The sequence below is a fragment of the Trichoderma ghanense genome, assembly GCF_004382785.1.
Source record: "Trichoderma ghanense strain CCMA-1212 chromosome Unknown scaffold_0, whole genome shotgun sequence".
Taxonomy (NCBI): domain Eukaryota; kingdom Fungi; phylum Ascomycota; class Sordariomycetes; order Hypocreales; family Hypocreaceae; genus Trichoderma; species Trichoderma ghanense.
The window spans coordinates 3,599,412-3,626,202 of NW_027395663.1; the positions used below are offsets into that span (position 1 = coordinate 3,599,412).

The following is a 26,791-nucleotide window of genomic DNA, read 5'->3' on the forward strand; positions in this document are numbered from 1 at the left end:
CATCTTATCTGATTGATAAGGGACTGATTGATAAAAACTGCGTGGAAGCCATAGTGGATCGGGGCCACATGGCTCTCGATTCCTGCCTCTAGCTGGAACGTGTTCGGACCTTTGGCCGGTTCTATAAGCACCAAGCCATGCCTCGTTGGTGGCCCGGATGGATCTCGACGCGCTGCTCCGAGCAATTTCACCTGGATAGAACCTGAGGTGTGGTTCTCTGTCAGTAATGCCAAGGCGATTCGAACAAGGGCATGCATGACAAGTGCTGACTAGCTCTGTTTTGCACCGAGTGCGGAGAGTCGAATGGAACTGCAGTTTGTTCGTGATATAACCGTCATGAGGGAGTATCGACCGGGTTCCAAAAGACACCGTGCTGGTCTGGTCTCTTATATCTGCCATGCTGAGATGGGATGAGAGGCAGTGAATTTCAGTGCTTTGCTGGTCGTCGTCAGTTGCCCTTCACGGTCCTTCTGCTGGCGAAGCTCTTCGTTCAATGGGACAGCACAGGGTTCAGGGCTGCCGGGTCGTGTAAGATGGACTAGTGTACGGGCTACTCTGCTGTCCCAATGACTCGAGAATGGGACCTGTAGGGGGTCTCGGAGCTGGTACCGATCCATCCAGTGACAGACATTTGACGACGCGTCAATTTTTTCAGGCTTTGGTCCAGAGAGGTTCTCTTGTTACGTACACGGACGTGGAATAGGTGGGTTTGTCTGCCTCGTTGAGTCCGCCGGGCAGATCGAGTGATCCGAGCGAATTCGGACCAGTCTGTACTGTATTTTAGCAATATGGCAGGATGCTTCTGGTTGCTTTCGACACAACCCTTGATGCGCGCACGAGCTTGATATACTTATTGCAAAAGCATCAAGGATTGTTTGGGCTGAATGACAGGCATGACACAGTCCAACAGTTGGCGAGAATGACATGGAATTGGCTCTCAATTAGAGTAGAAGGCTCTCAACATACATGATGCCGTGCTATGCTGCCAAATAGACGGGCATCCATGATAGGCCACTGGCATTGGATCAGTGAAGCACTGGAGCGGAGAAACATGTTGACGAGCTTCTGGAAAACTGGTTTCTGTAGCTCTGGTCGTGTTGGCGAACAGACGGTGAACAGCGGCAGCGACGGTTGGATGGGAGTAATCCCAGTGGGTGAGCGAATTCGGACGCATTCTGCATGGAGTAGCACATCAATATCAATCCATATAGCAGGGATTCATGCGATGCTATCAGAAACGAAAAGGAAAGGAAATGAAGCTAGAAAATTATGGTCACGATCGTCAAACATCGAGAAGGAAGGCACAGAGCAGTGAATGCGTGTGCCCCACCAGGTAGGTGTGCGATAATCGATAAGATAAGCCGCCGACGAGCTATCGCATCGTCTGCAAAAAAATTTCCCAGCCATTGAACCAAGCTTCATTCCAGCCACTGCGAAGCAATCGGCTGCCGGAATTGCGACACAATGTCCACCTCAATTGCGTCGCCCCAGCCGGCGCTTTCCAAGTCAGAAAAGAAGCACAAGAAGGAGAAGAAGGACAAGTCGTCAAAGTCGGAAAAGAAGCGAGAGCGAGACGAGGAGGCGCTTCCCGATAGGAGCCGCAAGCACAAAAAGTCCAAGAGCGAATCGGTGGACGAAAACAGAGAGGACGAGGACGAGGCTTCACCACCGCAAGCCAGCATCGACAATGACGACTCCGGGGTAGCGCATAAGAAGAAGAAGAAGGAGCATAAAAAGAAGCACAAGGAAGAAGAGCGCGATGCCGAGGAGGCCAGCCCAGAGAGGAAGAAGAAGAAAAAGTCCAAGAAGCACGCCGACGAGGATACCGAAACCCACGAGAACCCTGCAGCTGCCGAGGCGGATGCCGTGGAATTCGTCAAGCCCGTCCACAAGTCAGCGTCACAGACAGCGCCTGAAGTCTACCAACCCTCCGACATCCCTGCCCGACCTCAGTTTCCATTCTACAGCCAGACCGTCTCTCTCTACGAGCCCATATACCCCATCGGTTGGTCGCAGCCCGTAACAAACGCCGAGTATCAACATCTGCAGCATCTCAAGAACAAATACGTTCCGTCCTTGCGGGGCGTGCTCTTGAACTACAAGAACGTAGCGCTGGGCGAGAATCCCGGCCGCAAGGGTGCGGCGACTTCAGATGACGACCAGACAGTCGTCAAGTCAATCAACGAGTACGCGGTTGGCTTCGGCTGGATCACCGCTGAAGTCGAGCTGTTTGTCCCCAGTCGCGGTGCGTGGATGGAGGGCGCCATCAACCTCCAGACCGAGGGCCACATCGGCGTCGTCTGCTTCGGCCAGTTCAACGCATCCATCGAGGCTCGACGTCTGCCATCTTCCTGGAAATGGGTCTCTAACGAGGACCCCGAGGCGCATGGCATGGAGGAGACGGCATCGGTGATTACCGCCGACGACCAGGGTGTAGTACGCCAGATTCACAGCACAGGCTTCTGGGTTGACGCAAGCGGGAACAAGGTCAAGGGCAAGATTCGCTTCCGCATTCGCAACTTTGACGTCGGAGTCAGCGGCGAGACGAGCTATCTCAGTCTGGAGGGAACCATGCTGGACAAGGAGGCGGAAAAGGCGCTTGTCCGGGAAGAGGCCGCCACGGCAGCTCTTAGGAAGGGCACCAGGGGTGGGCGCAACGTTCAGCGAAGGAGAGCGCCGGAATTTGCCATGACGCGCTTCATGGACGAGGAGGAGCAGCAACCCGCCGAGACACCAGCTGTTGAGGCTTAGAGCGCAGCGGAGGGAGGGAGGGGGGAGGTGTTGAGCATCGCTGGATAGGAAGACGGCGAGTAACGGCAGAGGCAAACCATGCATTGGGGTGGGATTTGCTTTGGGAGTTTATAATACCCTCTTTGGATGGAGGGCTTGTCATTTGGAGCGTTGTACATTTGAGGATTGTATCAAAACATGTTGCATTGCCACGCAAGGCCTATCTGCACCCTTACGGTCTGAAAGGTTTACACATGCACGGCTGTGTACGGAGTAATTCTATGGTTTCCGAAGAACTCGACGTTGCAAATTGCTCTATATGAGGTGCCATCTCAAGGTTCTCTGACTGAATGCCGCCTGCGCTATGCAAAACTATGCCGATACCTTTACCATTGGCTCCCATGGCCGTGCCAGGTTCCAGAGATATACCTCTCCGAAAGGTTCGCTTGTTGCCTCCCTCACAACAACGGGCTGAAACGGAGCCATAGTCGACGACAGCACAGACGCTGCATCGGCCCAGTGAGATTCATCCTCCCAGCTCGGTTGTTCGCAGAACCTGTCGACACGCTCCCTGAAGGCACCCCAGTCTGCAGAATGATCGTTGACAACAACCTGAAACCTAACCCCCTGGATATCAACAGTGATGCGCTGCACCATGCTCGGAAACTCGTTGGAGCACCCGCTGCTGAGGAGCCACGAGTAATCCGTCCTGTCGCCGTTGCTCTCCCAGTCGTACCACACCTGCGTCCCTCTTTCTGAAAAGTCGCAGAGGACGAGCCTGGACTGCGCGTCAAAGGTGAGGGCGCAGTGCTGCTTCGAAATGCCCTCGACGCCGGGCAGGACGACGTCGCAGGTTCGGGGATCGGTGCCGATGATGAAGCTGCCGGGGCGTTTGGGGGGTTGCGAGAAGGCGAGCTGGATGGCTCTCCCGGGCATGTTGTGCGTGAGGTTGGAGAGGCGGCGGGAGAGATGGCTGTAGGACGGCGTGTAGGAGATGGTGCGGGAGGCGTTTTCGGGGAGTTGGGTTGTTTTGTCGGCGAGGGAGTGGAGGGTTGTTGGGACGAGCCAGGCGATGATGTCGTGGTGGGATGTCATTGTGAAGATGATGATTGATGATTATACGTGAAATCGAGGCGGGTATGCTGTTGAATGAAAGGAGTTTGCTGTGATGATGGAAAATGCTGGAGCAAGATGCCTGAGGTTGATGTAAAGAGTGTATAAATGGAGTCGTGTGTGTTCGCGTAGTATGTTGGTCTTGTAGACGAGATGTCGATGCAAAATGAAGGGAAGCAAGTTGAGCACGATGGTAGGACGAAATGAAAGATCGGATTATACTTGGCAGCAAGAATGATGTCGAGAGGAAATCTCATCCCTGAAACTACGACCCTCTCGACTTATATAGAGACCTACGTGGACACAAGTCATCATGCATGGAATACGCTGGACGGTTTTCATCTCAGCCCAACGGCCTGCCTGAGCGAATGCACGATGCATCGACAAAGACGCTCGTCTCGGAGACAACAAGCCCTCGACTGGCCATTCAGTGCGCGCAGCCGCGTCGCGAAAGCACCTGATCTCGCATGAAGCCGGTAAGCAGATGGATGACGCATTTTGCATCTTTCGGTGTGAGTTTTGGTGGAGTTTTGGTGCGAGATGGACGGAACTGGTGGCTGGTTGGTCGTGTCTGCATCGTGAACAGAGTGAGGCTTTGGGCAGTAACGAGATTCACGGTGCAACAAGCGGGAGGATGAGAGCCAATCATTTGGTGCTGGAAGGAGAAGTCTGGAGGTTTTGCTGCGCGAGGGGACGCGAGGATGCGCGTTTGGGAGTGTCGCGGTCGCCGGGTTGGGATTGGATGAGATGAGGTGGAATTGTGAGGCTCTTGAGACTGCTTCTTGATTTATGTTGTTGGTTGATGGTGGTGTTTCAGTTTTGGGGGAGCCTCTTGAGTGTGCGAGTGAGATGATGCTTGTAACCCAGAAGCGTTGTCTATTGGACGCAGAGATGGATAAACGGTCTGACGTGGAAGGCAAAGATTGATGCAGCTTTCTGTTTGATGATGGCATGCGATGATATTCTGGCCATCATCAGGAGACTTTATTGGGATGCGTCTGCTGTTTTCGCATGCATCTCTTTGTTTTTGTTTTTGTTGTTGTTGTTGTTGTTGTTGTTGTTGTTGTTGTTGTTATTGTTGTTGTAAGACTTCATCATCAACCAACTTTGAAAAATCATCGAGTCTGACAGGTTGGGATTTTGATGGCTGAGGCAGAGGTACCGCAACGGATGTACCTTTGCACCAAAACGGCTGCCTGACTTTTCGGGCCACAACCCAGCAACCCTCCCAACGGCCGACCTTGACCCGACGACCACAAGGAACCTTTTGCGGCATTCCAATCCCACGACATCCGCTCGCCCAGGCCAATTGAACTCGCAACCATGGCTTCCGACGCAGCTACCGAGGCGCGGCGTAAGTGCAGATGCTCCGAATGAATGTTGTGCGGGCTTTGGTTACTGACCGTGCGACTGCAACTGCAGAGGCGACCCGCGAGGAGATGCGCGATGCCCGGCTCCCGCTCGCATACAGAGACAGCTGCGCACACCTCCTGATTCCGCTGAACAAGTGCCGGAGGGAGACGTGGTATGCTCCGTGGAAGTGCACGGTACGTTTGACATGGGGGAGTTGAGGGCGGGGGAGCTGTTGCGCCCAGAGGGGGGACGGGGAGGGGAGTTTGCGAATGGGAGTTGGACAGAGAGCGGTTGCTAACGTTGGGCTGGATGGCGGGTTTAGGACGAGCGACACAGCTACGAAAAGTGCCAGTACGTCGAGTTCAAGAAGCGAGTCGCCAAGATGAACGAGCTGCGGGAGTCAAAAGAGGGTGCGCGGAGCAACTAAGGGCGGCTGGGATGGGCGATGCGACGACGTGTACATATATTTCACGCATGAAAAACGGGAATAGAAGAATTTCGAAACAAGAGGCTCGGTCCAGACTCCGCACTTTGGCGGATCGGGTGACGGGATTCCGGACATGGGAGATGAGGCTTGATCAGTAAGAGGTTTGGATGACTACGGTTCAATCAATTACACTACATTACAGGGCGCGACACGAGATCTCGACATTGGTCTTCTAAATTGAATCGGTCAAGGCTCATCTAGCAGCTCGCTCTTGTCATCCAGCCCTGACCATTTTGGCTTTCCATCCGGCAGGTCGACGACCCTCTGCGGATAGAAGAGATGGCACCTGCACAACCAGTTAGCCACCAACTCCAACCCAAGTCTTGGGGAAGCACATACTGCACATCAAAGTTCTTCCTCTGGGCCTCGTCTCGGAATGACAAAAGTGTCGGAAACAGCAGAACCATGTTCCGCCCCTCGTCCAGGATAAGACTGCCACAATACGAGCAGCTCACCTTGCAGGGCAGTTCACGCTCCCGCGACTGAGAACCGGAGTTGTAAAAGCGTAGGTTTTCGGCGCCGCTTTCGAATGCCATGTCCTGCTTTTTGAAGATTGCCGCCCATTGAAAGGGGGCACCTTGCATTTGGTGTAAGACTTGAACCAAAATGGCCGGGGCTTCAAGCCGGAGAATGGAGTTAAGGGGGGGGTAACTTACCGTGGAGGACTTTGCAGCCATCGCAGTGGCAGTACTTGGAGGCGAGAGGCTCGTCCTTGCTGAGCCAGTATTTCACTCGGCCGCAGTGACATGAGCCTTGGAGTGTTTTGGTGAAGGATTCGTCTGGTTTTTTGTACGGCGGCTCGGATTTCCAGGGTTGGTCTGCCATGTTGTGTGTGTAGTATCTGTGATGGAGGAACGTTGAATCGGTCTTACGAGCTGGTGGATAATCTTGGTTTCACGGGCATTGATGGTGAATTGTCAAGATATACAGATGGGTTTCACGAGAGCTCGTTGATAACCTGGAGATGATTGACATGACGTAAGGGAGGTGACGATATGATGATGGCTACGGAATACTCTATCCTCTATACTGTACGACCTCTGGGTAAATAGGCGCAGGGAGGTGAACCGCGAATACGGTTCTACGCACAAAAACACAGGGTTGTGAACATGAGTTCCAGCAGAAACATAAGGTAGTAAGGAGTGTACATGTCAAGCAAACAAAAGAGCGTCACAGTTTCACGGGACACAAGCTCTCATCGATGCTCGGTTTCTAAACAAAGGATTCTAAGCCCAATCAAGCCGAGTTCCGTTCAGAAGTGCCGTCTGCGGCAGAGGACCGTCTAGGAAGGGCAGCGGCCGGACTTATCACGGATTTAAAAACCCGTGGCGATCTGAGATGGAGCGGCGATATCTCGTCGTTTCGAGACGCTCTGCCTAGCTTTTGGTCTCTAGAAAAGAACGTTTGAATCTTCCAAATCTTGCGCTAACAGCGGGGTGGATCAGAAAATAACGACCCCCGCCACAGAAGAAGAAGAGAGAAATCTCAAGTTTGTTAGTGCTTTTGTATGTACAACAAGTGAGACGGGAGACAAAAGGCCGTCTGTTGCCCAAAGCCGTTGTGCCAAGCAAAACACCAGATCCTTCAACATCTCGAACCGATTCGGCAGACAAAATTCAAGGAGATTGCATTGGAATCTCCCGTTTCAGCATCTTTGATACCTCCCTTTTCGAATCGGTAGCCTCTCTCGGACACATTCCTCAATCAACTCACCCGTCTGCCACTCAATCTCGGCTCGCCGGATCGGCACCGACGCCGGCACGACTCGAGTACTCGATATGGAGCCCCCCGTCCAGGTCAAGATTGTGAATCTGCCACCACCGCAAGAGAAACCGGTTGCTGGGCCGAAATGTGGAAAAAAAATGCCCGCTCGAGACCCACCCGAGGCAAAACCGAGGAGCAAAGCACTCGCATATATATAGAGAGAGGACGACGACGATGAAAGCCCGCCTTGTCCGTTGGCAACACAAACTCATCGAAGCTTCGCCTTCATAACATCAACACACTCGCCTCTCTTTCTTCCATCTCAACCGAGGCCTCATATAGAAACCATGTCTAGCCCGGCGTGCTGCAAGTTGGCTCCGGTCACGGCCGACTACACCCCCAAGGGCAAATACGAAAAGATTGCCGGCATCAACACCTGTAAGATGAGCCATCTTCCACATCACTCTCTCAAGTGAGAGGGAGACGGAGACAAATGACAAGGACAGAAATCCTGATGAGGTGATGACACGCAGACATCGTGGGCCCCGAGGACGCCACCAAGGGCATCGTCGACATCTACGACATCTTCGGCATCTGGCCCCAGACCATCCAGGGCGCGGACCGCCTCTCCGCCCACACGGGCTTCCTCGTCCTGGTGCCGGACTTCTTTGACGGCACCGGCCTGGACATCAACGCCGTGCCCATGGACACGGAGGAAAAGGCCAACAAGGTCCAGGACTTCATCAGCACTACCGGCAACCCGCAGGCCAACGTCGAGAAGCTGCTCGCCCTCCGCAAGGCCCTGGCGGACAGGTTCCCGGCCGTCGAGGGCCACTGGGGGCTCTTTGGCTTGTGCTGGGGAGGCAAGCTGGCGGTGCTGGCGTGCGGTGAGGGCAACGAGGGTGTTGGGCGGAGGTTCAGCGCCAGCGGAACGGCTCATCCTGGGTGAGTTTGAGTCATTCATCTTTTCTCTATATCAGATTCATCAAGGACTTGTGTGTGTGTTTTTTTTTTTTTTTTTCAATTTTTCTTACTGACAAAAACTTTGTGTGGACAGTCTCCTGGACGAAGCCGATGCCAAGGTCCAGACGGCGCCTCACATCCTGCTGGCTTCCGGGGACGAGCCTGCCGACAAGGTGGCCCTGTACAAGGAGATCATGGGCGACCGCATTGAGGTGACGACCTATGAGAAGATGCACCACGGCTGGATGGGCGCCAGGTCGGACCTCAAGAACGAGGAGAATGTCAAGGAGTTTGAGCGCGGCTACAAGCAGGTTGCCGACTTTTTTGCCAAGCACCTTTGAGCGGATGCAGTTTGCCGGATGAATTGATTGGTATTGAAGAATCTTATACCCCTATACAATCTAGAGAGTTGATTCGTTTGTCTTGTCTGTCCGATCCTGGCGATGTCTGTGGTACATTGACTGTGTGTTGCATGGGTTCTCGAGGCGTCTCATGCGGGTCGACGTGTCTTATCGCTTTTAGCTGCTTGGCGAGAGGGTTGATTCCAACGTCTGGTGGGTTCAGCTGAAAGCTTACAATTACATCAAGATGTGACATTGGTGGCTTTTGTTCGTGTCATTGCGGCCATTTGATACATGGAACTCTCGATTTACAACAACATCAGCTATAAGGACTATGAAATTACGAATTGTTTAGGCTCCTAACCATGTTCTTTGGGGTGTTCAAGATCGCCTATAAGTTATTTGGTTCAACGACAGTAGTATGCTCTTGACAAACACCTCAAGTGAAGTCCATGAAGGAGAGTCAGTCAGCAATTAGCAATACCCCATGGGGAGCCCCATAGTATCGACTGCCGCAAGACGCATCCGTTGATGCATCATCGTATTCCGGGCACATAGACCAGAAGAGTGTATTAATCCACAAATCAGCTCCCTCTTCGTCTTCCTTGTCTCCATACACCAAGGCCAGCTTACGACTCGGTTCACACAAGCTCGGAAAGGTCGCTCCGCGCCAGCTTGCATATAAGCATAACGGCTGGCGATCAAAGGACAATTGTGGTCAGCCGAATTTCTACCCGGCCGATAGAACACAACTCGAGGTAGTAGTCAAGCAGTCTTGCTGTTCCGAGTGGTGTAAGGCTCAGCCGACACGTTCCTGGGGAAGATCCCTGCAGTAGTGCGTTCGACGGTTAGTTTTCATGTCTCGATTCAGCTTTTCATTGACTTGTTATTCTCCTTTTCTTTGTGTCGTATACAGCCATCAGAGCTGACCTAGCTGTCATCTCTCTTCCTATTGTGCGCCATTTTTGTTGGTGAATAACCAACAGAAAGGGATGAAGCTTGTCATCATCCCACACGACATGTTGGACCCCCCCCCCCCTTTTTCTTTATGCTTCTCCATATACAAACAGTTCCAGAACGGTTCTCTATCGGCTCATGGATCGTATCCTCTAAGCCTTAGATAGGCAGGTCCATGCTACCATATGATGCAATGTTTCCAAAGGCATGCCCTACCATCAATACTGACTTATAGACCCAATACTAGCTCAACACGCCTCGCACTTTTCAACCCTCAGACGATCGACGCTCTTGGCATGGGGCCGTGGTGAGATCTTAGGACGATATAATACCTGTCGTTATTGAAAGGAGACGCAGGAAACCTGGCGTGTCCCGTCTCTGACGTATCCCCTGACTTCAACGGTGACCAATTCTTGCGCCTACGGGGCGAATATTGCTGGGCAAACTGGGCTAACTGGGCTCTGGGGGCAATAATTTGATGAATGATGAAAGTTGAACTGTGCCGACGGTCCGTCTGACCAAACTGTCTGGGGTAGAGGAATCCAGAAGTGGAAGGTGAAATAGGCTAACCCACGGTATCTATCTATCCAACAGAATCGCCGTGCATCGAGCGGACCTTGACAGATGGAAGTGGCTGAGAGGCTCAAGTCCTGATGAAGACCGTTGCCTTGGGTATACACAATCATCAGTGGGTGTAAAAGTATATATAGAAGAGGTTCCTCCCGTCTGGATACATGATGAGAAGCAGACAAGACACAAGACAACCCAGCAATCAATCCACCGTCTCACCTCTTCCTCCATATCAAAGTCCCCCCCCCAGCCACCCTAATCCAACATGAAGTCCTCAACCGCCCAGCTCCTCGCCACTCTCGGCCTCGCCAGCCTCGCCGCAGCCGACTTCCACATCCTGACGGGCCCCTGCTCCATCGCCCCCGGCTTCGGCGGCAGCCTCGAGGACTACGCCGTCGCCTGCCCGTCCAACTACTACAACTGCAAGTGCATGCTCGACGGCGACCGCACCGGCCACGTCATCAACGGCGAGACGCCCGTCTACGGCATCACCACCACCGGCTCAAACTACTTTGAGCTCGACGGCATGTGCGGCGTCGGCAACATGAACTTTTACCTCCAGGACGACGGCACCTGGCTGTTTTACATTGCGGGCGGAGACGGCAGCGTGCAGGGCACGTGTTATCCTGGGGACAACAGCATCAAGGACTGCAATGAGTTCAGTGCGGCGTGTAGCTTGAGTAACATCCTGGTGTGCTATTCCTACATTTGCGAGCCTTGAGGGGGGGGAAAAGCTTCAGGTGAAGGCGAGGATGCCTCTGTTTATGGGTTGTGGGGATGAGATGAGGAAAGGGGCGATCATCATAAATTCAGGAGATCAATATAGATTCACATCATCCTACAATATGACCGTTGTACGTTGTGAACACTGGTAAGAGCATGATGCGTTGTGGATGGACTGCAATGGTAAAGTGTAGGTGCTGAGTCTTCATAAAGGCCGTGATTCACTATCAGATCAACAGTGGCAACTTTAGAGGCAAGAGAAATAGAATAACTCGCCTACATGACATTTTTGCTGAAGAAAAAAGTAGTTGTACAGAGTGCAGGCCAAACACTTTATGTCCTCTTTTCGACGTGAACAATCACCTTGCCTCCACTCGACCCCTTCTTCAGATGCTCAAACGCCTGCACAGCCTCTTCAAACTCAAACGTCACATCAATAATCGTCTTAATCGCCCCTTGTCCCAACCACTCTGCAATCTGCACCAAATCGTCGTGGTTATTCGACGTCATGTACGTGACGAGCTTGTTCCTCCCTCCACCCAAGAACGAAGGCAGCAACTTCGCCATGGCAACATTCTTGGCACTATTCAGCGACGCTGAACCGCCTACAAGCACGTATGCTCCCTCTGGCTTGAGATAATGCTTCGACTGCTGGTAGAGACCCGGGAGGGACGAACCCACATTGTCGACAACAAGGTCAAACACTTTTCCGCTCTGCTTCAGCTGCGTAACAAGATCGCCCGCCTTGTAATCGAAAATCTCATCCGCCCCCAAGCTCTCACAAAGCTCCTTCTTCTTCAAAGAGCAGGAAACGGCAACGTGACACCCAAGAGCCTTTGCAATCTGAATCCCAAACGTCCCAACACCTCCCGAGCCGCCATTAATGAAGACCTTGGAGCCCTTCTCGACATACGGCTTAATCGTCTGGTACGCCGTCAAGGCAGTCGTCGGCGCCCCAGCAGCAGCATCCATGTCGAAATCCGCCGGCAAGAGGGCATACCCAGCGCGCTCGGCGACGACATACTGCGACAGCGCGCCTTGCGCCTTTGTAGGATCCAGGCGAACCAGCACGACGTCGCCGGCCTTGACATCGTTAACGTCCTCTGCCACCGCGACGACCCGCCCGCTGAGGTCCATGCCGGGCGTCTTGGGGAACGACAGGATGGCTCTGGAGAGGAGGCCCATCTCGACTGTCTTGTAGTCTGCGGGATTGAGGCCCGCGCTGACGACCTCGACGAGGATTTGGCCCTTTTTGAGGGGCGGTGCTGGCTTTACCGCATTGTCGATGAGTTTGAGGGATTCTTCAATGGTTCCTGGGGCGGCGATTTGCCATGCTTGCATTGTTGTCGCCATGATGAACGGTATTGCACTCCTTTCTGCCCAGATGGAGATTTCGGAACGGAATTATGGCAAACATAAAGAAGAAGAAGAAGAAGAAGAAGAAAAAAGAATAGTGTCCCAAACTTTCCTCCTCGGACACGATAACGTAACCGGTATATGTTTCCCCTTGTGCTGGAACATTCCGAGCTCGAGGCAAAATTAACATGTAACCCAATCAACTCACTTTCAGCCATCGGCATCATAGACAGCGCGGAATTGAGTCATGGATCCCCGGATACACCTAGCCAATTAGGAAGCCTCCACCTTCTTCATTCGTCATTGACGTTTTTGTAGGGTTCTGCGGAGTTTGGCCCATGATGGATGGCTCCGCTTTGGAGTCGATGAGGCTTGTTAGTTTAAGATCTGGATCTGGGCGTTGGAGGACAGCTAATCGGTCTTCTAGCCCAGTTACGCTTAGGTCGTGGCTTTGAGCATGCGAATAGAGAAGAGAGTCTTATCTGCTTCATGGCTGTTTCGCTGATCAAGGGTCCAGGGTCTTGGAGCGGATGGACATCCATCAAGTATGGTAGTTGCGTTATGCTCCATTGGTGGGAACTCGACAAGTGCTTCGAACCCCACCGTTTTTCTAGGACTGGAGATGGTTTCTGCTTGTGTCTCTTCGTTCATATGACGATAAGCCTCATAAAGGCAATTCACTACAAAGTCTCTGAGCGTAGAGTGCCGAAGCACACAAATGTCTTTCAGCCGGGTTATAATATAAACACTCTGACACCGTCAGCAAATCATTGTTTCTCATGGAACTCGAGGTCACAGTGATTTTGGGATGATTGCAGATAGAACAGCTGATCAACAAACTTATCGGATGAATCACATCAGATGGGACGCATTTATACATGTAGTTTTACAATTTATTCATCCACCTAACTCAATGTTTCTGCTTTGAAATGCATACAGCCACATTTGCGTCTGTTCAGTTGCTAAAACACTGAGTGGCGTAGATGCGCAAGCTCAATCACAAGCGAGGCCTGGATGGAGAGTCTCTCGGCAGGTCAAAGCGATCCAGGTTCGACACCTTTGTCCAAGCAGCTACAAAGTCCTTGACAAACTTGTGGCCGCCGTCGGAGCTGCCGTAGACTTCGGCAACGGCGCGGAGCTCGGGGTGAGCACCAAAGATGAGATCGACGCGGGTGCCAGTCCACTTCTTTGCACCAGTCTTGCGGTCGGTGCCCTCAAAGAGATCAACGTCAGAGGGGTTGGCCTTCCAGGCGGTGCCCATGTCCAAGAGGTTGACAAAGAAGTCGTTGGTCAGCGCGCCGGGACGGTTGGTGAAGACACCGTGAGACGATCCGTCATAGTTGGCGCCGAGGACACGCAGACCGCCAACGAGGACAGTCAGCTCGGGCACGGTGAGAGTGAGGAGCTGGGCCCTGTCGACCAAGAAGTGCTCCAGCTTGACTCTGGGCGTCGACTTGCCGTAGTTGCGGAATCCATCGGCGACGGGCTCCAGGTGGCCAATAGACTCAACGTCCGTCTGCTCCTGGGTGGCGTCGTTGCGGCCAGGGATGAAAGGGACGGTAATGTCGTGTCCAGCATCCTTGGCCGCCTTCTCAACGGCTGCAGCTCCAGCCAGGACGATGAGATCGGCCAGCGACACCTTCTTGTTGCCGCTCTGGGAGCTGTTGAAGCTCTGCTGAATCTTCTCCAGCGCCTGCAGGACCTCGGCCAGCTGAGGAGGGTTGTTGACCTCCCAGTCCTTCTGGGGCGCCAGACGAATGCGGGCACCGTTGGCGCCGCCTCGCTTGTCGCTGCCACGGAACGTCGAGGCAGACGCCCACGCGGTCGAGATGAGCTTGGACGGAGCCACGCCCGAGTTGAGAATCTCCTTCTTGAGAGCAGCAACATCGCTCTCGTTGATCAGAGCAAAGTTGACGGGAGGGATGGGGTCCTGCCAAGGAAACTCCTCCTTGGGGACTTCAGGGCCAACGTATCGGCTCAGGGGTCCCATGTCACGGTGCGTCAGCTTGAACCAGGCCTTTGCAAAGGCATCGGCGAACTGATCCGGATGCTCCAGGAAGCGGCGGCAAATCTTCTCGTAGGCAGGGTCAAAGCGCAGCGCCAGATCCGTCGTCAGCATGGTAGGCGGTAGCTTCTTGTTGGGATCATAGGCGTGAGGGATGATGGGCTCGGCGTTCTTGGCCACATACTGCTTGGCTCCGGCCGGGCTGGTGGTGAGCTCCCAGTCGTACTTGAAGAGATACTCCAGGTACTGGTTGCTCCACTTGGTAGGGGTCTTGGTCCACGTCACCTCCAGGCCACTGGTGATGGTGTCGGGGCCCTTTCCAGTACCGAAGCTGTTGGCCCAGCCAAGGCCCTGGTTCTCAAGGGGAGCGGCAGCAGGCTCGGGGCCAACGTGGCTCGAGGGACCGGCTCCGTGAGTCTTGCCAAAGGTGTGGCCACCAGCAATCAGCGCAACGGTCTCTTCGTCGTTCATGGCCATGCGGCCAAAGGTGACGCGGATATCACGAGCAGCGGCCACAGGGTCACCGCTGGCATCGGGACCCTCTGGGTTGACATAGATCAAACCCATGTGCGCCTGTAATGAGAATGGGAGTCAGTATGATGCTCGTTGCGGTTAAGAAGTGATTGAGCGGGAAGACATACCGCGGCCAGGGGAGTCTCCAGCTCGCGAGAGTGAATGTCAGTGTGCGCCTTCTCGTCGGCGTCAATGACACCGCGAGAGCCAGGCTTTGTGCCCTCGTGGCCGTGGGCATATCGAACATCGTTGCCCAGCCACGTAGTCTCGCTACCCCAGTAGGCAGCCTCGTCGGCCTCCCAAGTGTCTGGACGGCCGCCGGCGAATCCGATCGTCTTGAAGCCCATGGACTCGAGGGCCACGTTGCCAGACAGAATGAGGAGATCAGCCCACGACAGCTTGCTGCCGTACTTTTGCTTAATGGGCCACAGCAGACGGCGAGCCTTGTCCAAGCTCACGTTGTCGGGCCAGCTGTTGAGGGGTGCGAATCGTTGTTGGCCCTGTTTTCGGGCGATCAGTTAGTAACATTTCATTTGCGATTCTTCGAACATTAAATCTTACTTGACCACCGCCGCCACGGCCGTCAGTGACACGATATGTGCCAGCGCTGTGCCATGCCAGACGGATAAAGAGACCTCCGTAGTGGCCAAAGTCGGCGGGCCACCAATCCTGAGAATCGGTCATCAGGGCTGTAAGGTCCTTCTTGACGGCATCGTAGTCGAGGGTCTTGAAGGCAGCCGGGTAGTCAAAGTCGGGTCCGAGCGGGTTGGTGACGTCTGTGTGCTGGCGGAGGATGTTGAGCTTGAGGGAGTCGGGCCACCAGTCCTTGTTCCTGGTACCGTGGCCTGCGGCGTTGATTTGGCTGACGGGGCACTTCTTTTCGCCCATTTTTGCTATTGTTCTTTTGTTTTCTTTGTGGTGGTTTTGAACTGAACACGAAGAAAAGGGTTGCAGTCGAGGGGTATCTTGGTAGTGGTGTTGGTGTAAGTGCAAGCCCAATGTTTGGCCGAACTTGTCGAGATCCGCTAACTAATGAGCTCGAGGGAAAGAAGGACACAGAGAAGGAAGAGGAAGAGAAATAGCAAGGAAGAAAGGGAGGAAACAGCAAACCATATAAGGGCCTGTAAGCCAAGCAAGGAGGAGGAGAGACGCCAAACAACCACAAGAGGAGGGGTCTGGAACTCCCTGGAGGAACGAACCCCGCGTTTCCCCCAGCATGTCACCGGCCTCCCAGCCCATGTCGCGATCACGCCGCTCGCAGGCCTCATCTGGATCTGCGGTGAAACGCCATTGGCGGCGGTTGTGTCATCGCCGTCGGTGCTGACGAACCGAAGCCTCGCAATTTCAAAGACCCGCGTCTCCTCGAGCAACAGGCGGGGTCTCTTAGCTTGGCGGAGGGGTGGAAGCTGTTCGAATCGGGGCAAGGGGGGCGAGCTCGGTGCTGGGAATCAGGAGACTGGACGTGGACGCTGCCGCTTCGCTTCGGATGCAACTATCCGGGTTCGCACGTTGCTTGAGGGGCGTTGGCATTGGTGGGCTCTGGGTATTACTTTGGTTGTCCGGCGATCCTGTTAAATGCGTACAGTATACTGTGGCCATTGCTTCTCTTCCTCTTCTCCGCACTGCTAACCCAAAGCCGTGCACAACCACCCGTGCTAGCCATGGGCTACGTACTTGACACCTCGCTGTGCGTGTCCTCTTTACAGTAGCTGCCGGCGATTTGCGATCTGCTACGCAGGGGAACTCTCCGCGAGTGTGTCTGACCACTCGGACTCTGAAAGTCCGTTCGAAGATGCTCGAACATCACATACGCCGCCAGCGATTCTGATGGAAAGGCAAATTGCGATTGTATCTGTGATCTCGTCGACTTGAACTGTAGTACTTTACTTTGTATCTCGTAGATGGCTTGCAATCCATCTCACTCTCAGATAATTGCCCGAATGGTCACTTACACGCTAGCTCACGCATTCTGTCCCACATGTTTGCCATTGCCCTCTTCTGGAACAATCGGAGACTTGCGAGCCGTCGATTGTGACTATTGAGACAAGGGGCATTCAAAGCATGTCAGTCGATCGATGCAAGGGATATGGTTCTTACGTGCATGAAGCGAACAGATCGCACTCCCAACACAGACTTCGCCTGAGCTCCTTAGGAGGCTTTGCTCAACCAAGAACCACCAACACGCTGCCCGCGAATGTGCAGCCCAACCAATGCCGCTAGTCTGCCACCGGCTACACGAATGGATGGATGCCTGTCATCATGTATTTGTGTCCTGAAGCGAACCAGCTTCTACTATATATGCAAAACTGCTCTAGCACATCACGTTCGATCGACGCCCAACTTAGAACCATACGGACAGAATGCGATGGACTTGCCACAGTTGTTTAGTCATAGAGCTGACTTCGAAGAGCTTCCGTTATCCTCGAGACTTGGTATAGACTCTTGAAATTATTCCGCGTATCAAGAGACCTTACAAACCACCCGCTGATTCCTCAATACCCTCCGATGCTTCATAATTTGTCATGCCTCATCCACCCTCAGCCACATCTAAACACAGTTCAAGTGAATTGCAGATGGCTGGATAGCCACATCGATACACTCGCCCGTCGCACCAAACGTCCAATCAACCGGGCCATTGTCGCAGTCATCCGAGCTGGAAACCGTAATCTGAGGCGAGGTGCCGGCCGGGCATGGGCTCGTCACGGTGAGCTTGACGCTTTGTCCGGGGAAATCCTCGACGCGGACGCAGTAGCCTTGGGCCAGGGAGCCTCCCAGCAGGGCTCGGCCGTTGCAGCCCGGATCCCACCACTGCTCGTACTCGACGCTGGCGATTGCTGAGGGGGCGGCCGAGGCCAAGCTGACGAGGGCAAAGGCGAGTGCGAAGACCTGCTGTTGAATCAGTCGGCTCAAGTTGATGATTGAGAAGAGAGTCAAACCTTCATCTTGTGCTGAGTTTGCTTCTGCATGTGTTGTGAGAGGATTCAGCCTGGCGTGTATCTGATTTTCTCGTTAAAGGCGGTCTACAAGTCTCTTTATGTACATGTAGAAGCTAGGAAGCTTGACAGCTCTGACAAGGATGTTTAATTATAGAAGGCCTGCCTAAGCTTGACTCCAAAAGGCTGGTGATGGAAGCATATGATGACGATAAATGCAGGCTGCAGAATAAGCACCGAGACTCGCCATATGACGGAGCAATTGCAATGCAATTTAACTGGACTATTGAATACAAGCTAGTCGGATACGCATTCAATGGTAATCTATCGGGAAAATTGCTCTATTCTGCCTCGTGGTGCTGTGGTGTTTTCCATGACGTGTCACATTGGATAATATCGTTGATGTGTGGCTGGACGAGGACGCAGTTGACAAGATGTTCAAACGGGAGTTGTTTACTTATCAAGCCCGGAACTAAGCGAACAAACCAGTCGTTATGGGTTGCTGAGAGATGCCGTTTGATTCGACCGCGCTCTGTCAAATCGCTTCCGGAGCTATTTGTCTCGTTAAACGTTCAAATAAGGAACATGCATAGCATAGTAGCATGATGTATGTGGAACTCCGTGTATAGCCAAAATAACTCACTGCCTCCGCGCCCGCTCCCACTCTGGGCAATCAATCTCTTTAGTAGCAAACTCTTACCAATTGCTGCGTGAAGTGGGATATCATGCAAATATGTGCAAAGGGCTACTTCGACCAATTCTCCGTGCGGGGAATTGGAATGACATTCCTAAATGGGATCTCGGCAGAAAAGAGATGTCGACCGCTGAGCGAGTGAGATGCTTCTAAAACACGCCGAGAAGTGCCTCTTCCTTCTTGTTATATGTATGGGTGGTCTAAGAATCGTGATCAATAGCCAGACGAACGTCAGCTTTTGTCTGTATTTCACGAGCCTATAAAGTCTGGGCAATGGTCGAGTCTGACACCACCAAGTTGGTGAATCGACTCCCATACCTGCTGATTGTCTGCTCATGTTGAAGCCTACTTTGTTTATGCATCCCTCGATGTTTGGTACCATGACTCTCTGACCAATTTCTATAGCCTTCTATGTCACTAGAGCCCAGAGCAGCTCTGATTCTCTTGCACTCTCTTTCACTTCGTTGTCAACAAGACATTCAATGCTTAACATCGAGAAACATGTTGACGTGTTGTAGCCGTAAGCTCAGCGTACTGAAACAGAAAGCCGTGTCCAGCATTGGGGTGAATGATGAGCTGAGAGTTGGGTATATTCTTGGCCAGCTCCCAGCTACGGCTTGCTGGCACAAGAACGTCGTCATCACCGTCCATCACATGAACCGGCAACTCCAATTCCCCCAGACGATTGCAAGTATCAGACTTTTCTGGCGCGCTCCAATTATTCATGGCTTCGACTGGCTGAGCCGTGCTCTTGGCATCGAGGAGCTGCAAGGAGCGGTGCTTCAAGTTTTCGCTCATTGATGCGGTTCCACCATCCTTGTGCTGCCTCCCGACCATCGTCGGTCTGATAAAAGAATGTATGGGTAATGGTATGCTTCACATCTGCAGAATTTCCTTCTTCAACACTTGAAAGAACCTCCATAAACCCTGGTGGTGCCTCTTCTCGTGGCCAAACGATACCGCCAACGTCTGACCCTTCGCGAGGAATTGCCGCAGTAGTTGCCATGAGAACAAACTTTCGGACCTGATGCGGTACCGTCAAGGCCACAAGTTGAGAGGACAGACCGCCCATCGAGAAGCCGGCAACGTCGTAATGGTCGATGCCAAGGGGCGTCCGTGAGATTTGATCTGACAGTCTGCCCAGTTATGGTAAGTCGTAGCAATCGTACCGCTGCTACGTGTCACGCCGGATTGGTCGAGAATGGTCACCGGTCGCTTTGCTGAGAGGTTGTTGTGAGGAGAGGACCCTAAAGATCCGTGTTTGAACGCAACCAGGCCTGCAAAACGAGGGAAAGGCCCTCTGACGGACCGATGCGGCGGTAGGCATGTTTCAGCGGCGGTGAAGTACTGCGTTGGGGCTGTCTGAGTGGTTGCCATGATATGGGTAAGGAGCTTTTGCGTACTCCGGATGGGTCTTGTAGGAGCGTATAAGTGCTATGTCTTAGACTTCCGTGCTATCACTATCCTTCTTCTCCCCCTTTGCCCTTGAAGACGTTGCCAACTGATTCGTGTCTTCTTCTAGTCAGACACATACGAGATGCTATAAAGATCATAGCCGTCTATGGAACCAGGCCAGCGGTATGGCTTGCGTAGGTCTCCACTTGGCAATTCGATCACGAACAAAGTTTGTTTTCTTTCTGTTCGAACCCAGACCGACCTGTCTGTAAATTCATAGGACGCGTCTTTCCTACTTCTGCGGACATTCTAGGAATGGCGAACCGGTCTACGGAGCAGAAGAATCCACGGAGATGGATCGGTGTGTGGTTGTCTCTCCATAAGACAGGCCGAAACGGGTAATTGCCCAAAGAGACAATTTGCGATGGAAACGGCAGGGCTCCGTTTTCCCTGGGTAACAGTCGAAACGGCAGTGAATATCTTGTACATTCGAGGGATAACTTCTGATGCAGAACAAAGGCATAACATCAGGTCATCGTGGATTTTGTCAAAGCCCCAAGAATCATGTTAACGAACAATCACATGGAATGGGCATGCTTGCTTCCACAGACCCCGAGTGCTGCCTGGCTTGCCTCAGCAAAACATATTTCGCGGACATCGATTTCAGAATCCTTTTCTCCAGCTTTTTCCACTGGCCATCTTCCATATGGGTCATGATTTGTGTTGCTTTCAAGTCTTCAGCGGACCAGCTCTCCTGATTGCCTCTGCTATAGAGATTAAAGTTCGTTCAATTAAGCCTGTCCATCAGACCGGCGAAATCAGATTCGGCTCCGCCCGGCTGGATTGTAAAGTATAGCTGTTCGATTTTGAGCAGCAGACTTCAACTGTTTGGCTGGATAACCCCCTCCATAATCATCGGAGGTGAGTTAAAGGCGTTCCTTGTATAGACTTGGCCAGGGGAGAGATCGTGGCAACAAGCACAACACCACTTATTCGTCAGTCGACATGAAGAAGAAGAAGAAGAAAAAGAACCCTTGAGAACAACCCAAACGTGTATCAATTGTCCCAACTAACTTCAGTGGTATCTCCAAACATTATGTCAAACCCAAACTCAATCGCTTGCCAACGATGGTGTATTACTTCGCAGAAGCCGATATCTTGAACCCGCAACAAGCCCATTGCCAGATTCTCCCCTTCCGATGCCATATTGTCTAGAACCGATTTCTAAAATGCGACACACAGGAACCATGGATTCCCTGGAAATTAAACGAGCGAATAAAGGAAAATAACCGAACAAACTCGATACGCCCGCGCGTTTTTCAAAAACTGTGATTTACCTAGGACTAGTCGTTTGCTCATACTCCGTCTGGACCCGAATCCCGTTCAGTGGAATATCGTCACTGGTAAGGTTAGCCCCAGCTTCGCTTTGGTTGGTTTGGAAAGCCTTGAAAGTGTCTTCATACCCTTTGGTATCTGGTCTGAACTTGGAGTTCATGACAACCTGCTGCGAATCCACGACGAAGCCTTCGTCGGACTCGGTCTCGTCGTCGAGGCGGTAAAAGGCGTTGCCGTTGGCTCTGCGCGACGAGTCGTCGAGGGCGTTGACGCTCCTGTTCTGGCTGGGGCCGGACATTTTGCTGTTGAGGTTGGACGACTTGCCGCTGGTTCCGCCGCGGCTCGGGGAGAAGAAGTTGCGCTTGATGCCGATGCTCTTGAGGAAGAGGCGGATGACGGGCAGGAGAGTGGGGAGACAGGCGGAAATGATGCCGGCAGAGATCTCGATGACTGTCCAGCCGACCGTCGGGGCGAGGGTGTAAGTAGGATCCGAGTTGCTGTAGGTGAAGAGCACCGAGGTGCGGTATGCAGAGGCGAAGACCACGCTGAAAGACGCGTTAGTACATGTAACCTCAAATAGGGGGGACGCTCAGGAGCTGGCTCTGAGAGGACGCCGCTTCAACATACAAGAAACCCAAGCCAAAGGCAAAAGTCAGACCCATCTTCTCTGCAGTCCTCAGCTGGAGATTCCAGATCTGCGGCACGGGCAAGACCAGGATGGCCAGGTCCGTAAAGATGGTGGACGAAGCATTGGCAATCCAGGTGCCGACCTGGTTGATGCAGTGGCCCGGGATGTCAGGATACCACAGCTTCTCGACGGGGACGCAGATGAAGATGAAGAGGAAGGTGATGGTGACGACCCAGATCATGACGAAGCCGCCCACCGCCCAGGCCATCTTCTTGAAGTAGGGCACGTGGAAGATGCGGTAGTACATGAGCAGGAGACTGATCTTGGTCCAGCCAAGGTTCCAGGCGTAGAGGATTTCGGCCACCACGAGCCACTTTGCCATCATGACGATTCTCGTGGGCGGGACCTTGTCCGCGTGGAGGCCCATGCCGTTGTCGTACATGGCGAAGATGAAGCCGATGACGACTAGATACCAGCCCTAGGATTCGATACATGTTTAGCTTCTTTGCTTCTCGAGGTGTGATACCAACGAAAAGGAGCAAAAGAAGAGACGACCGGTAGTAGATTGTCCTCCTCGCTCTGCTGTATGTTGCATGAAGAATAACAAGACGTGGCACGCTGGAGAGGGCAACCAACCACTGAGAAGATGATCATTCTGTCGTCCCATTCAAGCTTCTGCTTTCTGAGCCGGCGACTGACGATTCGCAGAATCACGCAGCCGACGGCCAGGATCGTCATCGCCGTCACTACTTGCACGGTCCATGGCTGGAGGTTCTCGGGATTGTAGCCCGGCAGGCCTGGGAGGACCGACGGGCTGTCATCCCCCCTCACGACGAGTTCTTCAACTGGAGCCATGGAGCATTCCGAGGTTCGATGTTCGAATGGATGGATCAAGTATGCGGGCTCTCTCGATTCAGAGGGGAGAAGAAGGGAAATGGGGACCCGGAGCTGGAGAGGGCGGCGCGAGGTCCTCTTTCATACATGTAATCCTCCTGCCGAGTAGTTGTACTTCCAAGGTTGCTTCCTCTACTGCACTCTTTTTTTTCCCCTTCTCTCGCCTGCCTTCTGGCGTCCGGTTTGCTTCGCCTATCATGCCCCTTGACTTTTCAGTTAGTGTTCCTCTTGTCAACTAAGGTGCTTGACGCTAATACCGGGTTCATGCCAGGGGTGGCGATGTACCTCTATGATTGTGGACACCATGACGGTGGGTTCAGGATATGAATTGTGGAAGAGGCTCCCCTTTGCCCGTGAGGATAGCCGAAAGCTGTGCGGCAGCGCGACTCGCTAGACCACGATTCGTAACCGGAGAATGACGACGATCAGTCGTTTGGTGCCTCATCAACTCATGCAAAGCAACGGCCGCCCCCATGGCGGCTCGAAGCCGCTGCCTATCACGACATGCTTGTTCAGGGGCAAGTTCATCCGTATACACATGTAGAAGAAAGCAAGCAGTCGCCTCGACCTCACTACAAGTTTAGGTAGGTAGTATCCATATTCGGCAGACAAACAATTCCACAGTCCATTGGGGGCGACGGAGGAATTATCAAAAGCCAATGCCAAATAATAATCTGACAGGATCAGCGGCTCACGTGGGTTAGCGAACTGCTGAAGAAAGGCATGCAAGGGTCACCCTCGTGCCTCGTACCTCGTAAATACGTACAGTACATACGGTGGCTCGGTTTGGCTCCCACTTATATAGACCAGAGTCCTGGTTCCATCCCATCCTGAAGTGGGAAGGAGACTGGGCTGAAGGGCTCGAAGAAGAGCACAAAACAGTCCGGCAAATCCCAATCTTCTTTTGCCCTTGTTCTTCCTTTCTCGCGTCAAACAGAGAATGGCGAACTTGAACTGGGCGCGCGTCGTATTATTACTGTAGATATGTACAGTAGTAGTATGTATGAAAGATTATCCCTGTGCAGCGCAGATCGGAGGTGCCATTGGTGCGGCGCGGGAAGAAATCTGCCAAGAAGCTCGTATGTATGAATTAATTCATCTATACTGTGCCATTTCGACGGTAGAAGCCCCGAGGCGTCTGAGTGCCGGGGATGCGAGTCATTGCCCGCGGCTTATGGGCAAGGCTTCCTGCAAGTTCCTGGACGGCTTTCCAAGTTCCTTCTCGCTCCGGCCGGGAGAAGCCCTGCGCCAGACCAATGGGGATCTTCTTCTCGACTGGCATCTGCTGCTACTCTCAGTCTCGTCTAGCGCACAGGAACCAAGTGGAGGATAGGGGCGGACCGTCTGCTCGAGCAGTTGAGGTCTCGTAGGTGGCTTGACAAACTAGAATGAATGCAGAATGAAGCTGTGCGTGCTCGCTGTGTAGCTCAGTTCTTGGTAGAGCTGCCTGTTTGTGTGGTGAGGGTCGAGCTAGGCGTCTTCGAGCTACAGGTGCATGCAAAACTCCGCCACTCTCCTTGTGCTGAATGCCCTCCATTTCCGCACATTCCCGGGATTGCTCCAGTCCAGCTCGCACAAGGACCAGGTAGAACTAGTTGCCGGACGAACCATTGAGCAGCGGCATGAAGAAGCATGGACGAGGGAATGCATTGCTCGATCCATCCCAGATGGCACATGGGCTTGACTCGGTTCAGGAACACGGGGCTTCCAGTATTATGCGGTTGCGGTGGCATGGCCAACTCGATACAGGCACGTCACCGGCATCTCGATCAGGAACAGGAAAGATAACCCTGAAACAACCGCCTGGGCCTTGATATCCATGGACATGCCCAAAGCAGCAACAGCCTGCAGGGAACATGCATGTGTCATGTCACCCATCCGACTGGCTGGCCAACGGCTAGTGCTACAACAGTGAACCCAGCAGTCCACAATCTACTCCCGTGGCAGAACCGGCCTTGCCTCTTGTCCCCCCTCCCCCATCGTTGAGCCCGAGAGGCAAGATATTGGATATTAGTTTCCTTTCCCGAGATTCCTCGCCGTGTTCTCACCGCCAGGGCAGATGCGGGTCGGGGCAAATTCATGCCCACGCATTGTGGTTTCAACCCCCCGCCCAGGCTTGGTCTCAATGGTTTGGGGGAGGGGAGGCCGAGGCTCAACTCAAAGACGCGCTTGGAGGCGTTGAGACGGCTCCCTTTTTTGCCCCGGGATCCGGTCATGCCATGCTCAATGGCCTGTGTAGCCTGTCCTACAAGTAAATACTTAGTCCCCCACGCCTTTGCCAGACTCTCTCGACTCTTGACCGAACCGAAACGAAGAAAAGAAAGGACGAAAGGAAACAGAAGCAACCGAAGCCCCTTGAGCCCGCCTCGACTACTACAGTACTACTCTCACTAAGAGATCCTACTAGACACCTTTGCAGCAGACCACAAACCTCCACTTTCTCACCATGACTGCCGGAACCACCATCAGAGTGCCGCATCTTGGCGGAATCACTGCCGGCTACCGCCTCTCCAACGGTGCCGTCGATCACACCAAGCCTACCGTCGTGCTCATCAACTCCATGTGCATGACCTCTGCCTTGTACGACACACAGTTCGGCAACAAGGACCTCACAGACGCGGCCAACCTGCTCGCCATCGAGCCCCTTGGCCATGGAGCCACCGAGACCACGGCGGAACACTTTACCTACTGGGACACGGCCATCATGGCCATCCAGGTGCTGGATGCTCTGGGCATCAAGAAGGCCTTTGCCCTGGGCACCAGCCAGGGAGGATGGATCGTTGCCAGAATGGCCCTCGTGGCACCCGAGAGAGTACGTTTGAGCCAGCTGTTTCGCTTCTCTCATCTCTTCTTATATATATGGACTTTTGATTCCAATCGAACTGCTCCCCATCCCTGTCGTATTCCCCTCCCCAGTTTTCTCCACGACTACTGCACGGCTTCAGCTCCGTTTGGCGTGTCTCACCTGCTCCTTCGCCTAAAAACAAGAACCTGCTTGTACTATTACTACAAGCAGTAATAGTGCTGCAAAGAAGTTCCTCCTCGGAATACGAGGGCTAACCGTGGACATGCTCGACTACAGATTCAGGGTCTCATGATCCTCGGCAGCTCGCTCGACTACGAGTCGGCCGCCTCTCGGGAGAAGGGATGCTGGGATCCCGCCACGACGCTGGGCCCCGTGGTCGACAGCCTGTTCAGCGCCGAGCCGACGCCCGACTTCCTCATCGACGAGGGTCTGCGGGAGAGCGTCGTCAACATTGGCTTCTCGGGCGTCATCACCCCCGAGGCGGCGGACTTCTGGAAGGCCACGCTCAACAAGGTCTACTCCGGCGATAACGGACGGAAGAAGCTGCGCGGAGCCTTCCTCAACCTCCTGGAGCGAGACGGCCTGCTGAGGCGGGTGCAGGACATCAAGTGCCCTGTCTACTGGGTTCAGGTGAGTTTTCAGCTCTCGCAGCCGGCCTTTGTCTCGGTCCGATGATATTGACCATTTTCACAGGGTAACCAGGATCCCGTCTACGGCATCGAGGTGCCAAAGGATCACATCAAGCTCTTGACGTCTTCCGTCGAGACGGATCTGTCCTTTACCGATGGTGGTCACTACCTGAATGCCACGACTCCCAAGGTCGTGGATGCGAAGCTTCTGCAGCTGATTAACAAGTACTCTGCGCTGTGAGAGTCTAACGAAGGAATGAAGTTTTGAGCTCGCAATATCAAAGTCGTTATTAGATACCATATACGCAGTGCTACTCTATACCAGGACAATGCATAGATTCAAGATCTGATATGAGGGGACTACTGTACCCATGAGATGAGATGGAAGCTCCACCTCGCTTCCCCCCAATATGATACTAAATAACAGTCACCATTATAAATGTTCAGCTAGACAACGGCTGCTCCTCCATCGATTGCATAGCTCTATCTAACGGTCGACGATCCTTCTCAAAGCAGACTTCCGTATCCTTCGTCCACAGCCTCATAAGGCATTGCTTCCATCGAGATGGTGTGAAACTTGCCTACAACGAGCTACTCGTAACTCTAGCTATGCGACCGTCGCTCCGCGCAAGTCTAGCTGATGCATCGGCCAACTCCAGAAC

General features: G+C 53.2%; 12 protein-coding genes across 12 annotated transcripts; 5 read left to right on the forward strand and 7 right to left on the reverse strand.

The window, feature by feature from the left end:
* Positions 1-1,464: 1,464 nt before the first annotated feature.
* On the forward strand, positions 1,465-2,751 carry CCMA1212_001255 (DNA-directed RNA polymerase I subunit RPA43; the record flags this gene model as incomplete). Its single annotated transcript, XM_073698688.1, has 1 exon — positions 1,465-2,751. One exon carries the CDS (start codon positions 1,465-1,467, stop codon positions 2,749-2,751), a length of 1,287 nt encoding a protein of 428 aa, XP_073562854.1.
* A 351-nt stretch (positions 2,752-3,102) lies between these two features.
* On the reverse strand, positions 3,103-3,825 carry CCMA1212_001256 (uncharacterized protein; the record flags this gene model as incomplete). The annotated part of the gene is made up of 1 exon (XM_073698689.1): positions 3,103-3,825. One exon carries the CDS (start codon positions 3,823-3,825, stop codon positions 3,103-3,105), a length of 723 nt encoding a protein of 240 aa, XP_073562851.1.
* A 1,341-nt stretch (positions 3,826-5,166) lies between these two features.
* Positions 5,167-5,623, forward strand: CCMA1212_001257 (NADH dehydrogenase [ubiquinone] 1 beta subcomplex subunit 7; the record flags this gene model as incomplete). Its single annotated transcript, XM_073698690.1, has 3 exons — positions 5,167-5,197; positions 5,266-5,390; positions 5,519-5,623. The coding sequence occupies 3 exons, from the start codon at positions 5,167-5,169 to the stop codon at positions 5,621-5,623; spliced, it is 261 nt and encodes an 86-aa protein (XP_073562852.1).
* Positions 5,624-5,869: 246 nt separating this feature from the next.
* Positions 5,870-6,508, reverse strand: CCMA1212_001258 (uncharacterized protein; the record flags this gene model as incomplete). The annotated part of the gene is made up of 3 exons (XM_073698691.1): positions 5,870-5,969; positions 6,023-6,278; positions 6,340-6,508. The coding sequence occupies 3 exons, from the start codon at positions 6,506-6,508 to the stop codon at positions 5,870-5,872; spliced, it is 525 nt and encodes a 174-aa protein (XP_073562849.1).
* A 1,226-nt stretch (positions 6,509-7,734) lies between these two features.
* On the forward strand, positions 7,735-8,691 carry CCMA1212_001259 (uncharacterized protein; the record flags this gene model as incomplete). The annotated part of the gene is made up of 3 exons (XM_073698692.1): positions 7,735-7,825; positions 7,921-8,332; positions 8,445-8,691. 3 exons carry the CDS (start codon positions 7,735-7,737, stop codon positions 8,689-8,691), a joined length of 750 nt encoding a protein of 249 aa, XP_073562850.1.
* Positions 8,692-10,483: 1,792 nt separating this feature from the next.
* CCMA1212_001260 (uncharacterized protein) lies at positions 10,484-10,939 on the forward strand (the record flags this gene model as incomplete). The annotated part of the gene is made up of 1 exon (XM_073698693.1): positions 10,484-10,939. The coding sequence occupies one exon, from the start codon at positions 10,484-10,486 to the stop codon at positions 10,937-10,939; it is 456 nt and encodes a 151-aa protein (XP_073563021.1).
* A 335-nt stretch (positions 10,940-11,274) lies between these two features.
* CCMA1212_001261 (uncharacterized protein) lies at positions 11,275-12,294 on the reverse strand (the record flags this gene model as incomplete). The annotated part of the gene is made up of 1 exon (XM_073698694.1): positions 11,275-12,294. One exon carries the CDS (start codon positions 12,292-12,294, stop codon positions 11,275-11,277), a length of 1,020 nt encoding a protein of 339 aa, XP_073563404.1.
* Positions 12,295-13,294: 1,000 nt separating this feature from the next.
* CCMA1212_001262 (Catalase-peroxidase) lies at positions 13,295-15,703 on the reverse strand (the record flags this gene model as incomplete). Its single annotated transcript, XM_073698695.1, has 3 exons — positions 13,295-14,875; positions 14,944-15,315; positions 15,377-15,703. 3 exons carry the CDS (start codon positions 15,701-15,703, stop codon positions 13,295-13,297), a joined length of 2,280 nt encoding a protein of 759 aa, XP_073563403.1.
* A 1,659-nt stretch (positions 15,704-17,362) lies between these two features.
* CCMA1212_001263 (uncharacterized protein) lies at positions 17,363-17,757 on the reverse strand (the record flags this gene model as incomplete). Its single annotated transcript, XM_073698696.1, has 2 exons — positions 17,363-17,701; positions 17,752-17,757. 2 exons carry the CDS (start codon positions 17,755-17,757, stop codon positions 17,363-17,365), a joined length of 345 nt encoding a protein of 114 aa, XP_073563402.1.
* A 3,413-nt stretch (positions 17,758-21,170) lies between these two features.
* CCMA1212_001264 (uncharacterized protein) lies at positions 21,171-22,655 on the reverse strand (the record flags this gene model as incomplete). The annotated part of the gene is made up of 3 exons (XM_073698697.1): positions 21,171-21,717; positions 21,800-22,278; positions 22,437-22,655. 3 exons carry the CDS (start codon positions 22,653-22,655, stop codon positions 21,171-21,173), a joined length of 1,245 nt encoding a protein of 414 aa, XP_073563401.1.
* A 1,138-nt stretch (positions 22,656-23,793) lies between these two features.
* CCMA1212_001265 (uncharacterized protein) lies at positions 23,794-23,976 on the reverse strand (the record flags this gene model as incomplete). The annotated part of the gene is made up of 1 exon (XM_073698698.1): positions 23,794-23,976. One exon carries the CDS (start codon positions 23,974-23,976, stop codon positions 23,794-23,796), a length of 183 nt encoding a protein of 60 aa, XP_073563400.1.
* A 1,164-nt stretch (positions 23,977-25,140) lies between these two features.
* On the forward strand, positions 25,141-26,370 carry CCMA1212_001266 (uncharacterized protein; the record flags this gene model as incomplete). Its single annotated transcript, XM_073698699.1, has 3 exons — positions 25,141-25,506; positions 25,777-26,130; positions 26,194-26,370. 3 exons carry the CDS (start codon positions 25,141-25,143, stop codon positions 26,368-26,370), a joined length of 897 nt encoding a protein of 298 aa, XP_073563019.1.
* Positions 26,371-26,791: the final 421 nt, after the last annotated feature.